This window comes from Helobdella robusta (assembly GCF_000326865.2).
Source record: "Helobdella robusta unplaced genomic scaffold HELROscaffold_126, whole genome shotgun sequence".
Taxonomy (NCBI): domain Eukaryota; kingdom Metazoa; phylum Annelida; class Clitellata; order Rhynchobdellida; family Glossiphoniidae; genus Helobdella; species Helobdella robusta.
In genome coordinates, this window is record NW_008703693.1 from 13,838 (window position 1) to 36,914 (window position 23,077).

At 30.2% G+C, this 23,077-nt stretch overlaps 2 protein-coding genes across 2 annotated transcripts; both read left to right on the plus strand.

The window, feature by feature from the left end:
• The first annotated feature begins 4,630 nt into the window (after nucleotides 1-4,630).
• On the plus strand, nucleotides 4,631-12,434 carry HELRODRAFT_105001 (hypothetical protein). Its single transcript, XM_009013953.1, has 7 exons — nucleotides 4,631-5,137; nucleotides 8,818-9,004; nucleotides 9,219-9,347; nucleotides 9,681-9,763; nucleotides 10,754-10,872; nucleotides 10,933-11,883; nucleotides 11,954-12,434. Exons 5-7 carry the CDS (start codon nucleotides 10,758-10,760, stop codon nucleotides 12,142-12,144), a joined length of 1,257 nt encoding a protein of 418 aa, XP_009012201.1. The 5' UTR covers nucleotides 4,631-5,137; nucleotides 8,818-9,004; nucleotides 9,219-9,347; nucleotides 9,681-9,763; nucleotides 10,754-10,757; the 3' UTR covers nucleotides 12,145-12,434.
• Nucleotides 12,435-21,478: 9,044 nt separating this feature from the next.
• On the plus strand, nucleotides 21,479-22,296 carry HELRODRAFT_92199 (hypothetical protein; the record flags this gene model as incomplete). The annotated part of the gene is made up of 3 exons (XM_009013954.1): nucleotides 21,479-21,541; nucleotides 21,841-21,936; nucleotides 22,153-22,296. Coding segments are annotated over 3 exons (303 nt in total), but the record flags the coding sequence as incomplete, so codon positions are not given.
• Nucleotides 22,297-23,077: the final 781 nt, after the last annotated feature.

Below are 23,077 nucleotides of genomic sequence, written 5' to 3' on the forward strand. Positions count from 1 at the left end.
ATTTGAAAAATAAGTTTATTTTGAATTTTAATAAACTAAACGTTCACCAAAAAATTTTAGTGAGAAAAATCGAAAAAACGAACTACAAACATATTAACGCCAAACATTCGGTAGAATTTATAGAATATTGTAAAAATATATATATATATATATATATATATATTAACACAATATATATATATATATATATAACACAATATATATGTATATAATACACATTCATAAGTTTTATATGTAATATATTACTGTATAAAGTAGATGATGATCATCATGTTTATTTGGTCTGGCGTTTGCTTGGTTGTATTCTTTTTTATTCTTTATTTTATTCTATATTTGTAGCGATATTAACCTGTGTAGGATGGAATGTGAGAGATTTGTTGGATTGATTTAAAATGACTGAGATTGCATGCCAACTGGCCAACGACAAAATTTCTCGTGTTTTTAAGAGCCTAAAGCTTTTAAAATGGAAAAAAATATATTTTATAAGATTATTTAAAATATTTATGATTAGAACATTTTATTTATATAATGAAATTTTGAATTACGGTGGTGCGATGGTGTAATGGTTTAGGTGGCTGGCATTGTTGGAGCAGTGTCCGAGTTCGAATGCGAAGAAATCCACGCCTATCTCGTGCAACAGTGTGTGATGCTTTGTTTCACGTGTATTTGTACACTGTGTGTTCCTTGTAAAGATAATATTGAGCCTTAGCCGCTTGTCATGGCGCTATATAAAATGACATTATTGTAACATTGTTATCATTATTGAATAACATATTTAAAAAAGCAAAAGGACACGCAGTTAAACTTATCAATTTTAAACAGTTTTAAAAAAATTCACATGTCCGACTCATTTTGAAAGCAAAACTTTTCAGCTCGTTAGATGATGAAAAAGTTGACAAAATTTTTTTTACATTTTCTGAAGGAAGGCGAATTCGTTGTCAAAAATCAGCAGATGTTAAAAAATTAATTTTTATCGTTTAAATTTTTTCGTGTTCAACTTTTCGTGAAATATTTGTTATTGGCTTTTTAGAGTTCGATTGAATTGAGCATACCTTATGGTTACAAATGTGTGTGTTCATGGCAGGGACTTCGTTAAGAAACTTGGGTGCATTTATAATCTCTTTCTAAGTTATTAAAAAATTCAACAATAGCTACACTATTGACATAAAATTTTATTTAATCACAAAATAATTTAAAATCGAGATGTATATTTAAATAACAAATCTTTTAGTTAACAAAAAATTGATTTGGGCTTTGATTCTTAGAAGCCTTTTAAAGGGGCCAATGTCACGCTTTTAATGCCATTTTTGAACCTCTCCCCCCTCCCTGTAACACCCAACCCCCCTTTACGACCTATAATCTGTTATTAATAGATTATAGATAATATCACGGCATAAGCAAAAAGCTTTAAGTCAGAATAAAAATGTCTCGTAACGATCCAACTCATGTTCATGGCTATGGTTAATTCTACAGTTCGGTCTAAAAAGTTGCCTGAGGTTACTCCGTTGCTCCTAACCCTAACCAATGAAATGTGGGTATCATCACCAGCATTATCTACATTCAATCCTCTACACAAAGAAATTGTGAGTTCTATTTTCTAATGCTTATTAATAAAATTGAAGAGTGAACGTCAGAAACTTGAAAATTGCGATAGAATAAACATGTCTGCATAATTGAAACATTAGTGTGGATATTCACCATTTAGACCAGTACGTACATCAGGCTGGTCTATGCACATCACCTAACATTGATGGATCTCTTCGCCAGCGTCAAAAGAGTCCTACCTCGATGATGCAGGCGACTTTTACATTACAACATCTTTTAGAAGGTGGACGCGTCTAACAGAGGCTGACATGCTCCATTATGGGACCACATTTTAATTAAAATAGTGAAGCATTTCCTGAAAAAATACAATCAGATGTTGTTAGATAGTGGTACTTGATCCGGAGTTAGCCCTGGCGCTAGGTTGCCTCGTCGCTGATAGACTGACTGGCTGCAGCAACTGTTGCCGAACCCTGTGGAACCCGACAACGAAACATTTACTATGGCCAGCAAAAGTTACAAAATGAACGAATAAATGTTAAAATTGTATTGCAACATTTTCTGAGGCAGTGCCCAACACTTCACGTATAACTGATTCAAAGTGCCCTGTTGATTGAATGAATGTTTTACTTCTGCAGGGAAGTGTTTAAATTTCATGACCAGGTGAAATGTCAACACCAAAATTATTTCACTTTCAACAGAAAAGTATTGAACAGACATTGTAATACTAGGCTAAATATCAGTAAAAAACTTATCTGATAAATTTAGTTCATCCTCACCATAACGGTTGAAAGGCATTTAAAAATGCACCCTTACATCTGTGACTTTTGTGACTTTTGTTTATAATGACTTTAAATATATTCATTAAAAATATTAATTAACAATAATACTCAGAAATATAATTGCTAATAATATTTGCTTATAATTAAATTCATATATAATATCGATCTTGTCATATATGAATATAGACCGATTCATGAAACACCAAGCGTCTCATTTATGGATACACCGTATGTGTTGCTGCATGCTAGTGTGAAAGTTTGAAAGAGTGTATTTATTCCATGTTCACTCATTCGTTCATTCATTCATTTTATTTCGTTTGCTTCAATAGTTTTCGCTAAAATTTATTCACCGTATGGGTTGTATATGTACATACATGGGCATGTATATTGTATAGTATATTATATATATATATATACATATATATACATATATATATATACATATATAAATATATATATATATATATATGTATATATACATATATATATATATATATATATATATATATATATATATATATATATATATATATATACATACTTGTACATGGCTATTATTTACAATCTCGCATACGTTTTCACTTTTCTTAACTTTAATTAATGCAATCTATTTTTATATTGGCAAAATTACAATTTTTCACGGAAATTTAGGAATACATTTATATAAAAAAATTATTTAATTATTTCATTGTTTCAATTAATCATATTAATTCAATTAATAAATATTTAAATTAATCATTGCAGCAAAAATATTTCTAAATTAATTTAAAGATTTTTTTTAGCGGAACTTGTCAAACATGGCCGCTCAGCCGATCTAAAGCACCCACCCGTCTTTCGAATTGATTTTTTTTGTCATTTCTATTTTTTATTTATTTATTTATTTGTTTATTTACTATTTTATCTATTTAGAATGTTATTTTATTTCAAATAAATCACAATTAAATAAATAATTATCTAAATACTCCATTGTGTCAAATGTTGATCGTTCCATGCTATGAGTTATCTGACACGCAATCTTATATCTTACTTCTTAGTCATTCACTTATTATTGAAATATGAACGTTCTTTCGTGTCGACATTTTTATGATCTAATATTACAGTTTATTTGAAATGTTATTTCATTATTTCGCTATTTACTGGATACCTTAAATGTAAATTCTCTATTGTTAAAGAGATTAAGCCGGGACACAAACTTCATTCTCATGGAGGCTCAATACGTAGTTATCTCCTTCTAATGTGAGTTAAGTGGTCTTGGTTGAGCAAATTGAACAATAGCGAACAACTTTAATAACAGCAAAATCAAATGTGTCACTCTACTTTTATTTCTTTACGTGTCTGCTTTTATATGTGTAACCCGGTTGTTAGTTTAAATAGGTCAAATTTTTTAAACTCTGGCGTATCTATTTATACAGTGGCGTCAAATTAGGTTAAAAGTTACAGAGATATTGATTGATAAGTTACTTATTTAATAATAAAATCAAAAGACAATGCGCTGACTTACTGAAGATAAGTTGCTTGGTCTGCTGTTGCAGTGACCGGGTTTGAACGCAAAGTGATCTACGCCCATCACATGTGTCATGTATGTGGTGTGTGGTTTCACGCGGATTCACTGACGCTCTGTAAGTTTTGTTGTAACTAATGCTTTTGAAAATTAATTGCGAGAGAATGATTAATGATAACTTTTGTAAAAATTAGGCTATTTTCGCGATTTCATGCCTGTAAATCTGAAGAAAGCAATATGTTACATTGAAATGCGAACATTTAGAGGAACAGAATCGCATTTTCATTGAACGTGGCAGTGATTTCGTTATTTTAAATAATATCAAATAAAAATATTTCAAACAAAAATACAAATTTTTCATTTAAAATTATTAAGATGGGAAGATCACAAAATCGCTCACATACAGTTAAATACATAGATCCACCATTGCTACAATACTATAACGCTGTAAATACTAAAATAGCGTGCACAAACATCAACATCTAAACACAACAAGCATGAATGTATACGTGTCTATAGACAGATTTATATATACATCACACAGACACACACGCACACATTAATGTATGTGAACAAACATCGGTGCTCGAGTATACTCGTTTACTTGACTATTTAATGACAACGAAAATTACATTTTTTTCTTTGTGCACGCACACCACACACACACACACACACACAAGTGCATATGTATATATATGCATAAATGCATATATATACATAAAATATATATATGTATATATAAGGATAGTACTTTTTGATATCCAGTCGAAGACGGATATAGAGGTATAACTTGCACATTTTGCTAGGCAACATGTGTACACCAAAATGTGAACTGTTAAATTTTTTATTGCGTTACCTCTGAAATAATAAAGCTGAAATATTTACAGACGCATTCATTTTTACGATTTTATTGACAGAACTAAAAATGTTTTTTTTTGAAAAACTTATTATATTAAAGTTTAAATTAAATTTAAAAAACATTTGAAACGGAAATTACCTGTACTACAAAATAACAAAGCAAGCAAAAGAAAGCAAATAAAATATGAAATGAAATGATGAGATGATCTTTCATTCGACAACAATGCCAAATAAATAGCAAAAAAATTTCTTACTCACGCCTTTGTTCATGATAATTCGGTAACTTTTTCAAATAGAATTTAAAACATTGTTAATTTTTCAAATGAATCAGATTACAAATACTACTAACAAAACGGATTACTTGACCATACCAGGATATTTTTTAAGACAGCTGTTGTAGCTGCAGAAAGTTGATGGTTTGCTGAGTTTTGACCTGGACTGTCTGGCTTACAAGGTCAATGTATATTTAAAATATAAGATTTTGCAATATTACATGCTTGGCAATTTATTTCCTGCAATATAAAATATTTTATCTCTAGCATTAATGGGTTCATTAATTACTAGGTTTACTATTTTCTAGGTTTACTAAATTTTTGATGTAAAATAGTAGGATGAAAAAAAATTGTAATCTTTTTTCTAGGTATATCAATTGTTAAATACAAACTTTTAAATGTTTTTGAAATGGCATTAAAAATGTTATAATAAATTCCAGTCTTTTTAATTGTAAAAAAAATTTTCAAACTCAAAAGAGTGGATTCGTGACGTACAATTTCAACTTGTGGTCGGGACTGGACAGAATCCACAATCCGACCAAATCATCCAATTAGAGATTGATTTTGAAGTTCTTTCCAATGGAAACTAGTTGTCGGATGAGTATGACAGTTTAAAAAAAAGTGTTTTCCTCATAAAAATCAATAAAATATACAATTGAAACTTGAAAAATTTCTTTGTGTACGTTCGGTTTGATCTCGAATCATCAGACTATACACTCCAGGTAACTGGTTACAATGGTGACAATTTGGATATCTCGAACGTGCGAATCTCCAACGGCACACACATTCTCAACGGGATGATGTTCTCAACCAAGAAGAATCGGGATAATACGCCAAATAGACGCGGATGTGTTGTATATTGGTTGGCCTGAAACTGGTACAACCTTGTACATGTAGTGGTACATGCTTCGTCCAAAACATTTACGGATATTTGAGTTAGCCAGTTAGCTAGCCAAATTATGTCACTAGTTCTCAATAAATACGACTTACAACACTTCCATTTCGTTGAGTGTATTTTTAAAAAGTTAATAAACGCGAAGTGGACAAGAATATTCAATGAAATCTGGATATTCGAGTCTGTATTATACTGCTGAAAGTAGTGCTCCCTTTACATACTTTAAGATGATGATAATGCTGGCTTGAATGAAAAAAAATGTTTTCAATGATATTAACTTTTATCTATTTTTTTTTTTTTTTGATAAAATATGTTTAATGATTTTTTTTATTTTTCATCAAATGCATAAAAATAATTATTTAATAGCAAATAATTTTTTAATTAAAATTTCAATCATAATAGCTAGTTATTTTGTTTGGGCCAAGAATTCGTACGAATGGCGTTAATAAACAACTGTCAATAAATAACAATTTCATTAATCGTGTTGAAGTTACAAAATTTTTGGGTGTTATCATTTCATGTAATTTATCTTGGTCGGAACACGTACAGTATATATCTAAAAAAATTACTAAAAATTAAAATTAAATAAAAATTTAGGTTTGATCTACCGCCTTCGTTTTCAATTGCCTAATTATATCTTCTACACTTTATATAACTCATTATGCCATATTTAACCTACTGTGTTTCAGTCTGGGGTTATACTACTAAATATAATTTACATATATTGAATGTATGTCAAAATTATTTTATTCGAATATTTCTTAATTTAAATGAATTTCAAAATGTCAATCACTGTTATAATTTATGTAACATTCTTAAATTTCAAGATTTATTTATTCTTAGATCTTTATTATGTTTCTATAGATTGTTGAAATTACGTTTATGTCCATATTTATCTGACCAAATAAATCGATTTTTGTATAGTTGTTCTGTGCACCTCAAGAAAATTACTGAATTCTATCTATCCACTCCACGTACAAACTTTTTTAATAATTCTGTTTTTCCTGTATCCATCCGATTATGGAACTCGCTACCGACTGATGTTAAAAACATAGCTACGTTAGGCTTATATTGATATAAACGAAGAATTGTAGATCTGATTAAATCTCGTTTTTTCTCATTTTTACTGCAGTATAAATGGGCTTATATTCATGTATATAAATGTATGGGTATGCATATATAATTATTTGTTTTATTATTTCTGCCCTGTTATTTTTTCTTTCCTTTTCTCTCTCTCAAACATTATTCGTTTCATAATGTATTGGCAACTATTGACATTCATAGCTATTTCTGTTTTTAATATTATATTTTTGTTACTAATGTTAAGGGTGGCCTAACAGACTTCGGTCTCGGGTCTCCTAGTAATGAACTTGTTTTTTTGCTGAATAAAAGTTTCTTTCAATTCAATTCATCGTTGCTTTTCATTTAAAAGAAAAATAAGTACATTCTTTGATAGAATAGCTATGAGAAATTAATTCATGCATTGTTCTGACTGCAATATATGGCATTATGACGACGATATGACACTATTAAATAGGCTATGGCGAAAATAATCGACCCAATTAATTTTGATTATAGATAAATTAAAGAAATTGTAAAAGCTTATAGGAGATAATTCAAAAGTATTTATTGAAATGTTATAATGTTTAAAATCGTTCACTAGGTTATTTTTTTAAACTGGCTGTATATTTGTCGACTTTGTATTGCTTGGACTTGACAAATTTTGTTTTATGGCAAATAGTTAATTCTAAAATTTCAGTTGTATTATTGCTTAGGATGGCGATGTCTGGTCTAAGCGGTCTGAACAGATCTGATAGTGGACGTGTCGTTTCATTTTCCACATCGGCAAAAATGGCGGTCTTCGAGCTAGCGAACGCATTAATGTTGTTGACAATTATTGAGAGAATTTTGTTGTGGCGATTTGAGTATTGTTTGAGTGCTGCTATGGAGTTACAATTTGTCAGAACCTTTTTGTTAGATTGTTTCACGTTACAAAGATGGCATAGCGCATCGGTTGTTTTGCTCTATCTGTGGAAGTTGGCATTTGTAGGCAGCTGTTGTTTAATTTATTTTTTTGAAAATTTATAAAGAAATTCGGTTAGTTTTACTGTCAGTCTAAACCATTGTTTAATCTCTGGGTCATGGATGTGTTTTTTTTTACTGATTTAACGATCTCTTTGGCATTGTAAGAACGACAGATGATTCAACTCACTCTCATGCCGTCGTCTTTTGAGAACTTCAAGCGCCTGCTTAACATCAACATTTTCTGGAATGAAGTTGTCACCATTTCAGCATGACACTTTAGCGATTTCATATTGAGGCCTCCAGATTTGTAGGGCAGCGGGAGGATTTTTGCGACGCATCTGCTCATCGGTATAGACAGCCAATCTCTTACGGTTTCTGTTATCAGACGGTCTTGTGTCTTTTTTTATCTATGTTAGTGAAATATCGTACATATGAAATTCAAATATTTATTGGGATGGAACGAAGCGTCTTAAAATCTCAAGTTTCCATTGAAGGAATGTATCCAGTTCATCAATCTTATGCAGTTTATGTTCAAGTTTACCATGCAGTAGCTCCATTTCTTTTGCGTTCCTACATTCAAAGTCATAGATTTTTACCAAATATATGAAATGATTATTATTGATGTTAATCTGAGGTATTGTTTTTTTTTATCAATTGTTAATTTGATAAAATTAAAATTCTTCGATTCCAACATTTATCTATTCGCATCAACTCATGCTATCTACTTAATTTTTAAAAAATGTAAAAATTAGGTCCAGCTTGTTGAATTTAGTTAAAAAAACTCTTATCATTACATTTAAGTTATTACTAATTTTTCTGTCTTCGTTACTTTTAGTTTCAAAATAAATCTTCTGACTTGCCTGGAGTTTTATCTCAAGTTTTTTCACGTAATAATTCTGAAAAGAAATTTTCAATGAAAGTATTTTTGCTTATTTCATGATTAAGGAGCACTTGCCATTGAAAAACAGACCAGAACTTGGAAAATCCTTAAAAGACATCGTAGACTTGTCTAACAACAAGAAAGTTCTCAGCATGAAATTGGTCATGAAGCGTGTGAAGGGGCGCGTGCAACAATTCGGGACGGTGTTGAGCACCAACCGTTTTTGTGGGCTGAATTTTTTCTAAATCGGTCTGTATTGGAATTTTAGAATAAAAAGTTTTACATTAATGCCTTTTCACTCGAATGACTTTTAAAACTCGTCACAATTATTAAACAAAAATGATTTCATATTCAGTTTAACAAACATTATTTAATTATTGGAATATTTCAATTTTGTTGCATAGCACTCCACGTTGGGTGTCGCTCCATCCAGGCACACAGGCTTCTTTTTTGCTTCAACATATTTACGTGGTTTTTTTTATAACATTTTCAAGAATGTTAACATTATATGAATTTGTTTTATTAGTTTCAAGATTATACAACTTATCAACGTAAAATACATTGGGAAGATTTGTGGCTGTCTGGCCAAGGACCATTTTTTTTGCTTATTACATTTAATTTTTAGTTCTTTTTTCTGACTTTTATTGAAAAACTGCTCACACAGCGGTCCCGGCCATTTCTAAATCGGCCACTGGCTGCTTGTGATTACGTCGGTTTAATGTTTTAACAGTTGTAAAAATGAGTGACATCATTTTTTAAGAATAAAATTATAAATTTATCTTTACTGTCTCTTGTTATTAATATCAATAATAACGATGGTTTTTTTTATTGTTCTGTATTATTTTTATTATTATAATATTATTTGGTTTGATGTTGCTGTGATTTTTTTATGTTTAATTAAATAAAATAAAAAAAATAAAATGTTTCTTTTCAGGACCTCAGAGCATGGAACTCTGAATTTTGAATCGGCTGCAGTTTTGTTTTGTCTCACTTGTTCTAAAATTATCGGCTAGTACTCAATTTTTATTTGTAAAAATATTTTTTCATTTATTAACTGTGTTGTTATTTTGTTTAGTTTATTCCCCAAATTAAATGTTTGATGAAAATTTTCATCTTTTACAAACGAATGACTCGTATAAAATGATAAAAAAAATTTAATAAATTTGAAACGAATTAAAAAATGTCTTCAACAATAATTTACGAGAAGGTTTTTATACACGGAAGTTTGATTTTTTATTCACTAGTTGTATTTCATTTGTGAAATTATTCTGTTGATAATGTAACAAAACAGAATATTGAACAAATGAACAAAATACTTCCCGGGTTGGAAATTTCATAAAATATTACAAATTGTTGAAAGTTATGAATGACGTAAATCAAAAATAAAGTAAGATAAAAATAATAATAATTTACTTTTTTAAATTTTTTTGTGTTGAAAACAGAAAGACTTTGAACTTTAGACTTGGTATTAGAAAATGTCTGCAGACATGTTTTAGCGAGATGAGCGCACTGAATTTCAAATATAACCAAATCTGTACAAAAGTATGTGATTGCCTTGTAATTTATGTGAAAAACAAACTTAGACGATTTTTTTCGTGAACTGCAAAGAATATATATTTTTTTAAATTGTTTTTTGAACAATTGAAAAAATTAATATGACAAATTTGGTGACTATCGCAATTTATGTAGGATCCTTCATTATAACATGGCTGTGTTATCAAATCTTCTTGAGATGCTACAAAACTTTAAAAGATGATTCGAAAATTAAAACGCCTCCATGTCTTCCCCATATTCCTCTGCTAGGATCTCTGCTTTTCATTTCTGATCCCAAAAGATTTCACATCCATTTTTTGAATAAATCCAAAAAGATCGGAAACATAATTGGTTTTTATATGGGACAACAGTAAATAAATACTTGTTTTTGCCAATTGTATATTATATTATTATTTTTAAAGCATACCATGCTAATTTCATCATAATTGATATTGTTATTACAAGGTACATGGTTATTTTGAATGGTCGGCAAACAATCGAGAAAGCATTTGTTGGTAAGGCGTTGGCATTTTCTAGTCGCCCTTCATTCTACTTCACCTCTCTTTACAATCCCGGCCAAAAAGGTAAGTTTAAAATAAACAAATTTTTTAAATTGAAAAAGATCCTATTTTTTGTTTGGTCAGGGTTTTCTGAACATCCGTACAACGAAACGTTCAAAAAGTACCACAAAGTTTGCCTAAATGTTTTCAAAAAGTTTGGATTAGGACAGGAAATGATGGAATCAAGAGTGAAAGCAGAGGTAGAACATCTCGTTCAAAGAATAAAACTCAGAAAGAGTCAACCGTTCTATCCATCTGTAGACGTTTCAGCTACTTTTTTCAACGTGATTAGCAGCATTCTGTTTGGCAAACGATGGTCCATCGATGATCCGGAGTTTCTCCACATCATTGATATATCAAATATAATCACGCGAACACTTACTCTAAACATTTTTCCAGTTTTGAGATTTGTTCCATATTTCAAAGGTCAACTGAAAGAGTTTGTCGAAGGCATGAAAATGTGGGACCAATTTTTAGAGAGAAAAATTCATTCAATTATAAACGGCACAAACGGCGAAACGTTCAGTAGTAAATTTGAAGAGGAGTTGAAACTTATTTGTGATGACTCGACTATGAGCACATTAGTTGACGAAGAGCAACACAGATTAATGATACTTGACTTGGCAACGGCGGGCACAGAAACTTTGGCAAACACGGTTCTCTGGTTTTTGTATTTCATGGCCAATCACCAAGACGTGCAAAAGCAAATGAGAGATGAACTGGACAGAGTGGTTGGTTTCAAAAGATACCCATCACTTGAAGATAAACCAAAGTTACTCATAACGGAAGCTTGTACTTTGGAGGTGATGAGAATTAAAACACTTGTACCAACGGGCGTTCCTCGAATGACTTTGAGTGATGTTGTCGTTGATGGGGTGCTCATTCCCAAAAATGTCACAGTCCTGGCAAATTTGTACAGCGCTCACATGGATCCTGATGTTTGGGATGAACCAGAAAAGTTTAAGATTGAGAGATTTCTGAATGAGGACCGAACCGAAATTGTTAACAAAGGTCATGTTATTCCTTTTTCTATCGGTGAGTTGATTCATTCCTCAATGCTATTTGATAAAATGGAAAAATAGAAATTTTTTATGAAATATTTCAGGCAAACGATCCTGTCTTGGAGAACCACTGGCCCGCCATGAATTGTTTTTTGTGGTTTCCGCACTTATTCAGCAGTTTCAAATCCTGCCACCAGAAGGCCAGGACACGGTTGTTGCCAATGAAATTTACGGAGTATCCATATCTCCCAGTGCTTTCAACATCAGATTTGTTGAGAGGACTCACGATGAATGAAAAGATTGCTAAATTTTTCTCAAATAATTTACAGACGACAATCAACCAACTAGGATGAATATTGCTTGAAACATAACATTTTCATAATTTTCGAAGCGATTTGAATTTTAAATTATTACTATTATTAGTGACTAGAATGTTACATATTAGAGTAACTTGGTGTGTTGAACGCTAAATTAAATATTTTTATAAAATATATGATTGCCGGAAAATAAAAAACACTATATTTTATAGCTACATTTGGCATTCCATTAACTTACAGTTACACTTCATTAACTTATTAAAACAAATTGAAATGATTAAAATGACATTTTATTCACAGATGATCCTGCTTGCCATGCCGCTTATTTTACTTGCAAAAGTTGTTTTTATAATGATTCGTTCAATAGTACTTTAATAGTGCCTGAGATGAATCGTAACAATGAATGATTTGAACGTTTTATATCAGAGTAACTTCAAATGTTGGACTCTAAATCTGCTATTTATTTGTTCTACAAATATGATTACCCGCTAGGAAAACTACGTAAACCAAAAGTATATAGCTAACTGGCCGAGTGCAGTTCGTAACTTGTTTGAATTAAGAATTTTGTGTTATCGGCTGAATTTCGACAGATATGATAAAGTTGTTGAAAGTATATGTCCACAAATGTTTATATGATAAAACGTTTATGCATTACTATGGTAGCATAATCTGATTACATAAAAAATTTAATTTATCGATTTATTAATTTAACAAATTAAGTTATTTTTTTGAGGTTTTATTTGAATTAACAGGCATAATCAAACGAAAGCTTCAAGTTGAAGCCAAATCATAGCCTAGGTAAAATAATTTTAAATATTACCTCGATATGACACATTATACAAAAAACTTTATTTTACGATTGAATACAAGACAGAAATGAAATATGAAATCAAATTAAGATGGATATGACAGAAAAATATTCATACTGAAAATCTTGAGGTAAGCTTATTTGAGTGTCATCAGCAAACTTAATGTTCAAGAAATTGGACAATGTATCAGGCATCTACTTAGATAATAGATTCCATTTTAAACAAATCTGAACTAAAAAATTTAAATAATAATTAGTTTAATAATTACAGTTTTAAACTGAAAAAAAGAAAATATGTAAGAAAATTTCAAAAATGTTAAAACACGTATTTACTAAAAAGAACTAAAGAAAATTAGCCTTAATTTTTTGTCTTTTACACATCATAAAAGTTGTTTTTGATGGCTACGATATCCATCTTTAGATATCTGAAGGTGGGTTTCAAGTCTTTCAACATTTCGGCAAAACAAACATGTGACAGTGTTTGAGGTTGGGGAAGACAACATTTGAGCAACTAATCCGGCAAACCACAACAATAGAAAAACGCCAGCCAATACACCACTGTCTAAACTCTGACCAACAATATTTTGTTAAATTTATGTATCTTTTTAAATGAACATTGGACCCAATCATTCAACACATATTACATGCTGCATTTTCAGTCCAATTAATAAAATCCATATACTTATAACAGGGAGGGCATGTCACGATGGATGCCAATCGCAAACTTCCGCAGCGTACTACTGATTTTTAGGCCGTAGAAAACAATTATTGCCGTCGAAAAATACTAGATGGCACACTAGTTTTTATTGATTAAAAAATATAATTTTAAAAAACGGTTCAGTGGATCTTGAGTTTTACGCGTTTGAAAATATGATCTGGTCACTACACCAACGAAGCCAGGCACTTACGTTACGCCGTCGGTGCTTCATTGTTGACAATCGTTTGATATTTTTATTTACATTTCCTATTATATAGCATGTCAACTCTACAAAACGGACATCTTGTTTTTCCAGAAAACCCATTTCCGATGCAGTTAAAAAGGAAGCTGAAAGTGAAAGCTGCAATTGCCAAACAAAAGAACGTTTACTTCTTCTATGCAGATGCAGCAATTTTATGAATAAACTTTTACTCGGTTTAGGGCAACTTGAATCGTTTGTTCTTCCGAAGAATCTGCAAATATGATTCCACAATACGCACGTTTTCTACGAAATGCTCTTCTATGGACTGTTTGTTTACTATATATTTTTCTTTGGAAAGTGTACTATAAAAGATCTCAGAGGTTTTTTCATGATATTGTATTGAAAATCTTGTTAAAGTGAAAAAAACACATTTCTCTATTCCTCTTTTTCCTCCGAAAGATGATAACAGTAAATCAAATTGAATCTCCTGTTCTCGCAGTGTTTATCGATCATGGAACTATCAGGTAGTTTAACATTTCCAATGTAAAATGTAAAAAAAAACTGATTTTTTATGATAGATTTAGATGCCGCAAAGAGGGGGCTAGCAGTCGTTGATCCCACAGTCTTTGAGGGTTTGTGTCAAACGACCGTCAGAATCATTATCATCAGATTGTAATTCAGAATCGGGTTTATTAGTTGTCGACATTACAATATTCCACCACAGAGTAGCGATTGTCTCATTCTTAATTCGATTCATACGTGTATCGTAGACATCACTCGAAGCTAGATTCGTACGTCTATTTGTATATTTGTATCACGCCCGTTACATGAAACAAGATATGTACGCGTAGACGCACCTGATAATTTCTTCACCAGCCATTTTATTATGTCCAATATTTCATTCAAAACGACTGTTTGCCATTTTTTACTTTTCTAACGTATAATTTGACATCGAAATGGATATTCTTTTTATATTTAAAATTACAAATGTTGGCAAATGTTGTCCTATAATTAATCAAATCAACAATATCAAATATTTGATCAAACTTGGTGTTGCCAAGTTGTTTGTTTGGAACTTTTCTTCTCTTCCTTTTTTCAAAAGCCGATTGTATTATTTATTTGGCAGCAAATAATTCTTTAAAATTATAAAAACCTAAAGCAACAAAACAAATTCTCGTCTAAATTATCAATATTGACAAATAAATACCATAGTATTTCTGAAACGAATAATTTTTTAGCAGCCATATTGAATTCTCACACTCATGAATAGACTCAAATAGATTCATATTCGAACTTGAATTTGAATTTGTTTGAAATCTTCCAAAAACCGAAGGCAAACACGCGAATCTTTGCTGAGCACACGTGGCTACTCATTTTCGTTTGATAGATCGAGGAGTTGTCACTTATCAGAGATTAAAAAAGTAATTAGTAAAAATAATTATTTGTTATTTGTTTTGTTATAAATCTGTCTGCCAGCACTGACTAGCGTAATAATTGTAACATTCTAATTGAGTTAACTATTTTGAATACATGAAACTAATAATGCAACAATACTTAAAGGAGTTACAAGAAACTGCAAGAAACCTGTTTACACGAGATGGACATATCTAAAAAAAATTACACCACTTACAAAAAATATATAAACGACTCACAAAATAATTTGAACAAAAAATTTTTTTGCTTCTTTTTTGAGGAAGTTATGATTCTATTCTTACAAACATTTCAGTGTTGTTCCGTTTTTTTGGCTTTGTGTGCATGATAAGGAGCTTGGTATTTAATTGCGAGAAATCACCATCTTGTAATGTTCGATATGGTGTTATTGAATTTTTGATGCAAATAAGCATTAAAAATGATCTTTCCATTGATATGACGAACTGCATTGGAACAGCGTTAACTACCAAATGTAAACAAAACAAAAATGAACGTTCCAATTTTAATGATAGTTTTAATTTTGAAACTTTTTGCAAGTAAAAATAATATTTGTTTGAAAACATTTGTGAAATTGTTTAGCAATTTTTAAAAACTTTACAAAACTACAGAGAAATCTATTCAAGAAGAATTTGACTTGCTGTACTACAATGGGGCAAATAAAGCATTAAACACCGACAACATACCGACACAGGTGGTGATAATTTATCCAATTAAATTCAAATACACATCTTGCTTTGTAATTTTAAATTTTAAAAAATGACCATGTTATAATCATAATGCAACAAGACATATAAGCAAACGGACCACTAAGCGTTCAATATTTTGTCTCGTAAAAATTATGCAAGTAAGTTTTGTGCTTCAAACAAGCTTATATAAACTAATATTAGCGAATTAACATGACATATTGAAGTCGACGCGTCAGAGCATATTCAATTTTAATAAAGGGCACATGTTTTAAATAGATGAAGATTTGACAGTGTTTTTTCGTCCAAATATTAACTAAAGTCTGAAAAAAAAATTAAAAAAATTGTATCAAAGATTAAAATATGTAAATTGAAATGAAAAAAGTTTGTTCATATAACGCAATCGGGAGATGAAACGTAGTAATTTGAATTTTAAGAAAATAATAAACTAAATCAGATTTTGAATTTAAAAATTTGCCAGGAACATGCCGAGCTGAAGATTAAGTTCGTGAAAAAAAACACCGCAGTTTGAAATATTTTTGCGTCTAAATAAGTAGAACTTTATCATTAACTGAATGAAATCATTTTAACGTACATTTTTCCAATTGATTTTTTAAGGTACATCGTATCAAATAATTTTGAAGTGCATCTAATTGACCGAAATAATGAAAGCCAGAAAGTGCCAACAAAAGTAATAGTTAGAATTTTTATAGATAGCATCATATTTGTTAAAATTAATCGCTTGTTACAACATCATAACAAAATAAATAAATAAAATATATACTGTTACTTTTTTTCCAAAATCTGGTATTAGACTTGCCCCTCATAATTGCTAGCAATACAAAATGACATTCCTCTTCATAGCGAGACAGGTCTTACTCGTCTCCTTGCTCCTGAATTTTTTCTGCTTTTTTGTACTCTTGGTCGTGATATTTTATAGAAATTGCTAAATCATTCTTCCAAAGTTATGTCATTGATCCTTGTCTGTCTAGCTTGGTTTTGATTTACTAGTTAATTACATATTGATGACTCTTACACATATAAGTTTTTCATCCATCAAATCAAATTCTAATTTTAGGTACCCTTAGCTTCATTTATATATTGTGAAACTTTTATTATCTAATTAGTCTAAAAATGCTCTAAGTATTTTTCTTTTAGATTAATATGCTGCCTGATTTTCGAACCTTCAATTTTTTTCATAATTTTCTTTGTCTCGGTTACATTTTTGGTTCATTGCATCAAACTTTTACAAATTTACAATTTTCTTGTTCACCTTTAAAAAATAAATGATCCCACTTTTAACTCATCTCTCGTTACTCCGTTAGTACCACCTAGAATCAAATACTTTTACTCGCTACACTGTTGCCTTCATGGATCTAACTTAATTTCTTTTATTATACATAACTTTAAACTCCGCTGTTTGTTTAATTAATTTTGTTTCATTTTTTTCTCACACAAGCTACCTATCAAATTTGGCAAAATAATTAGAATTTGCACATTAAAATAAACAAACCTTAATATAACTTTTATCTAAAGTATTTTTTAGACGTTTTTTAACCAAACGATGGTGTGGTCATAGTCACCTTCAGTAACAATCTGTTCCATTCATTCAAATGTTAACTAATGAAAACATAAGGAATAGAAATTTTCACTTCTCGAAAGAGATTAGGTTGTCATTATCAAGGGAACGTTGACGGCGTTCCTTCTCAAATGGCTGCTATTTCATTGTGCTCAGGTGTCAGGTAGTACAAATAATTCATATCAATCTGAGTTTGTTGCAAATGCAGTTAATTTTGTTGTTTAAACAAATTTTCCAGTGGTTTCTATCAAAGAAAAACTAAGGCTTTTGAATTAAAATCAAAGTTTGTTGGATCGTTGGACAGAGTCGTGGTGGAAAAATCTGGAAGGGAGAAACGTTCTTTTGGTAAATTTATTTGAAAAAACATTAATGATTCGGCAGTTGGTGCTGAGTTGTACATATTTGGGTATAAATCTCCTTATAACAATTTCTATTTTGATGTCTATATTTTTTCATTTATCAATCACTTCATGGTTATAAGCTAACAAATATGATACCTGGATTAAGTTTTTTTAGAGTCTGATGTTAAAAACATTTTAAACAATTTCAGTATGTTTCAAACTTATTTAAATTTTAAAACTTATTAAGAATTCAATTATTATGGAATAAAAAACTTTTATAAACTGTTCACATCAAAGTTTTCTGATTTTTACATTCAATTTGTATATCCAGGAGATCGTGACAGAAAAGCAATGAAAAATGTCAAAAAGGTGATATATATCTTTCGCTAGAATGATAACATAATGTAAATAACATTATAAACTTTATATGTAAGCTGGTTCGACAAAATGTGATCAAATTACTCGACAGAGAAGTCAGAATTGTAAAAATATACATTGTCGTTGATACCACTGTGGTAAATATATTCTGTGATTTGTTTTGTAGCAATTTAATTTCATCCTTAAATCAAATTTTGTTAATTTTAAAATTTATTTTCATTTTTAATTTTTTTGAATATAATCTAGCGTTAATTGTGTAAAAAAATATTTGCTCATGGTGCAAAATTTTACATCTAATTTTTTTCCACTAAACCTTGCAACATACTCAAAAGGGAACTCAATGCTCGAATTATCGTCATATCTTAAAAGGCAACAATTAAATTGATCATAAGATTGTAAGTGAATACTGATGCCAACAAACATCATTTGAAAAGTGTTCTGAATTATATCCATTTAATCAAAAATATTTTAAATTAAAAAAAGTACAGGTTTTACCACAGAGATCAGAATAAAACGGCAGACTTTATAATGGATATGTTCAATTTTGCGAGTTTGGTTTGTATTCCATTTACACATTCATTATGTCTGTTTCAATAAAAATGAAATGTGCTATTTCAATTCATTTTGAATGTGCTAAATTTAATATATATGATTAACATTCTAGATATTTTAATACTAATAGTATTCAGAATTTCGTTAAATTTATAGCAATTTTGGTTATTTCAAAAAGATTTCTGATTGCGATATTAATTTTTCATATTGACTGTTCCTAAAAACAAAATCTAATTTCCTGTAAAAATAATTTAAAAGAAATCAAACTTTATTTGAACAGTACTATCATATGCACAATATTTTCTTGACTGCCGTGCGTTTGGATATTTGGAAGTCACCTAGAATAGAAATAAGACCAACCTTGAGTTCCGATGACCTGTTAGCAGAATTTGATAAATACAACCGAAAGTTTGTACTATATGGATCGTATTTCCAAGATGTCTCGTTGCTGATTTCGTGAGTGTTATTATGCATAATCAGGCCCGGTTTTATGCGGGTTTTGAGTTTGGTAGGCAAGTTGAAAAGCTGCCGTCTGATGTGATATTTATCTGAAAGAAGAAGGTTTTAATCTATAATGCATACTTTATTGGGAATGTTATTTTTAAATGAAGCAATTGACAAATAATTTGTTTATATTCAAAAACGAGCTAACAAATTATTGATTTCTATAAATTTTGTCTTGCTTGAATTAATAGCTATTTTCGATTAAATAAATCTAGTTTCGTACTACAGGCAATATGCGGACTATATAATGTGCTATAAAAATATTGAATACTTTGAAAAATAATTTCTTAAATACGTTCGGTTAGCTTTTTTTGTCAACTCTTGAAAGGCAAAGCACTTTTTCTCTTCAGATTGGAGTGGCAATGTATAATTCTAAAAAAATGCCGCTCCTTATACAAAGCCGCTAAGACTCGATTGACTACAATGCTTGAAACCGGGCCAGTCCATAATGATTCCTTCACAACTTTTCCATTAACTAATAAGTGATTTAAATAAATGTTATGAAGAAGGCAATTAAGGCCTGATGAAGATGCAGGAAATTCCTACATAAGATCAATGTGTCTCATCAATGCTGTGTTTTGGACTTCGGTGAATTTAATTATTTAGTTATTGAGTTATGTTTAAAAAAAAGTGATTGAAGCCAAATCATGTTGCCATGAAATGTTCAAAAATATTAATTAAACATATAAATAATAAATAAATATGATAAAATAAACTTTATAAAAAGCACTTTTCAGCAGTACTCAAATTTGTATACTGATCTAGATTTTTGGCGTCTACATCATGTCAATAAGTTGTCTTTTAGCTAATTTCAGAATAAAAAAAATTCATTTTTTTTCATCAGAATTGTGATCCAAAATCTAGGAACAGTGTTAGACAGATCATTCCACATCTTTGATCACAAGCGGCAAACTACGTGCACCCATTTTTTACTTGGGGCAACCAAATAGTTTTTATCTCTTAGTTTTTAAAACCATTGAACAGTTACTTTTTTAAAGTTAAACATGTCAGACATCAGACAAAATCTTTAGAACCAAACCATTTAAATAACTAAACACCATGAGGCAAATTTTAAATTGAATTCTTTTATCAACTGGTGGCCAATGTAATTTTCTGATAAGTGGAGTAACATGATCAAACTTATGACCTCCCTTTACAATTCTATTCGCTCTATTTTGCACTGACTCTGTCGTTGCTATTTCATTCTGCAATTCAACATAAAAACGGCTGCTACAATAATTCAGGCGGGAACCTATAAACGAGTGGATAAATGTTGATAAGGCGTTTCTGTTCTAACAATTTTGACAAGTTTTATTTGACGCAATTGAAAAAAAAACATAGTTTTATCATATATAAATATAAATATGTGTAGTTATCTATATGACAATTTTAATGATTTTCACTTTGATAAACTAAATAAATGTTAGTTTTTTTAACCATACAAAATTGAAAAAACTGGAGACTAAACATGGAGTTTATGAAAGTGGAATTTCATTGGCTCACGAGTTGGGTCATGTGTTTGGGATGCATCATGTAGAAGAGGTTTTTGGCTGCATCTGTCTTAAACAGCCGTGCATCACGAATGAAAAATATAGGTGATTTTTATACAATAATTTGCTCTTTGTACTCAGTAAAATTATTTTAGATCTATCAAATAGTATGCAACAAAATAATTTACAACGTAAAGAAAGTTTTTATTTATAAAATATGGTGCAAAAAGAAATTTTGTTCAATCCCTGAGTCTCTTTAAAACAGGATTTAAGACTCATCTTTTTAACACATGCTCCCGATCCCTTCAAAACAGCTGTGCAAATTGGCGCTGTATAAACTTTCATATTGTTATTAGAAAAAAAATTAAAATTAGTGTGTTGACCATGAATCAGGCGTCACATTTTTTTAGATAATCAAAGATTTATAAATGACAATTTTTAGAATTGTGCTGTATAACTAATTTTATTCATTATAAAATAAATGTAGGATATCTTTAAAAAATGAACTTGAACTTTTTTTGAATTTTAGGCCGTCTGGAGACGTTTATATACCTTATAGCTGGGCCACTTGCTCTGAGTTGGTGCTCAAAGAAACCTACCATCTGCACCAATGTCTTTTCAGAAGGTGGAAAGATTTTAGTTTATTGCCTGCCAAGTGTGGAAATGGATTGATTGATGAGGGGGAAGATTGTGATTGCAGTCTATTTCCTGTTACAATAACAATTTCATGTTCCATCTTTAAAGTTGTTCCATTTAAAACTATTTGCAATTTTGATAAATTTAAAACAATTTCTTTATTCATATGAAACGGTTTAATATATAAAAAGAGAACACGATAAACGTTTTTATTTGAAACACTTAGCTGTTGGCACGTTTTCACAAATTAATATTCTGCAATATTCAACTAATGTTATACGGTCCAAAATGAGCTTTTTTTAACAAAACTATAAAACAATTAATACGTTTTGTTTCTTTGTCATTAAGTTAAAAATATTTACTTCTAAAACAGGCTTGTTCTACAGAATGCTGTGATCAGAGTACTTGCAAGTTTAGACCTGGCAGTGAATGTGCTACAGGGTTGTGTTGTGATTTCAATACGTGTAAAGTGAGAAACTGATTCCATCAATTTTTTACTTTGATATTTATTTGGAGAAAAAATTGCATGTTAAAAATATGAACTTATTCTTGTTCATAACAATTTTGTGTTTAATAAAGAATTATTATTATTACTATTACTATTATTCTTGTTTTTTACTTAAAATGAGCAATAATTGTTTTGGTTAAATTTTTCTTTTGTTTAAAATTTTAAAAATTCAAAAAGATCAAATCAGTTGGAGTGGTCTGTAGGCTCAAGCAGGACGAATGCGATTTACAAGATACATGTGATGGTAGTTCGAACCTCTGCAAAGATCTTTATAATCAAGATGGCTCCATGTGCACGGTGAGTAATTCAATGAGTAATTAAGTAAAGAATCGCGTAAAAATATATTACAAAAACATTATTATGTGCATGAGTAAACATTCAAAATATAATATTTCAAGATTAAAATATATTTAAAAATTTGGAATAGTTTGCACCCCAAGACAATTTCAATGGTTACTACATTTTTATTAATTAATCATGCTCTAGGACATTGTTAAGATACCTTAAATTAAAAAAAATATTTGCCTTGATTTTTATCGAAATTTTTTTATTGGGGTGCATTTTGCACCCCTAATAAACGTTACTTAACATTTCAATATAATAACAAAAAAAATTATTATTGCTGATAAATTTTGTTAATTTTGATGTAATAATATTTTAGTACCATTTGGCTATTAGTTGCACCTTTTTTTGAATGTCAGTCATATTGTTTTATTTGCATTTCATCTAACACGACGTGACATGGCTAGTTATTCAACAGCTGAATCTCTTAGACTGATTATGCAGGAAGATACAGAAAGTGATGAAGGCAATGTTACCGATGATGATGCCAATAGTGAAGATGGAGATTATTTGCTAGGATCAGGTGCTGATTCTGATACTGAAGATCATGTGTCTGAGGAATTTGATAAATAGGAAGATGCCATTACATCTGATGAAGAGTCGGTAAATCAACCTTCTACAACAGTGACTAAAAGAGGTAAAGTTACTGCAAGTGGAGAAAGAGGAGGCAGAAGAAGATTATGTCGTGGAAGGGACATACACGGTATATCCGATTCAGCACAACCAACAGCTGTAGGTCAGTCTGTTGTTAGTTTTAATA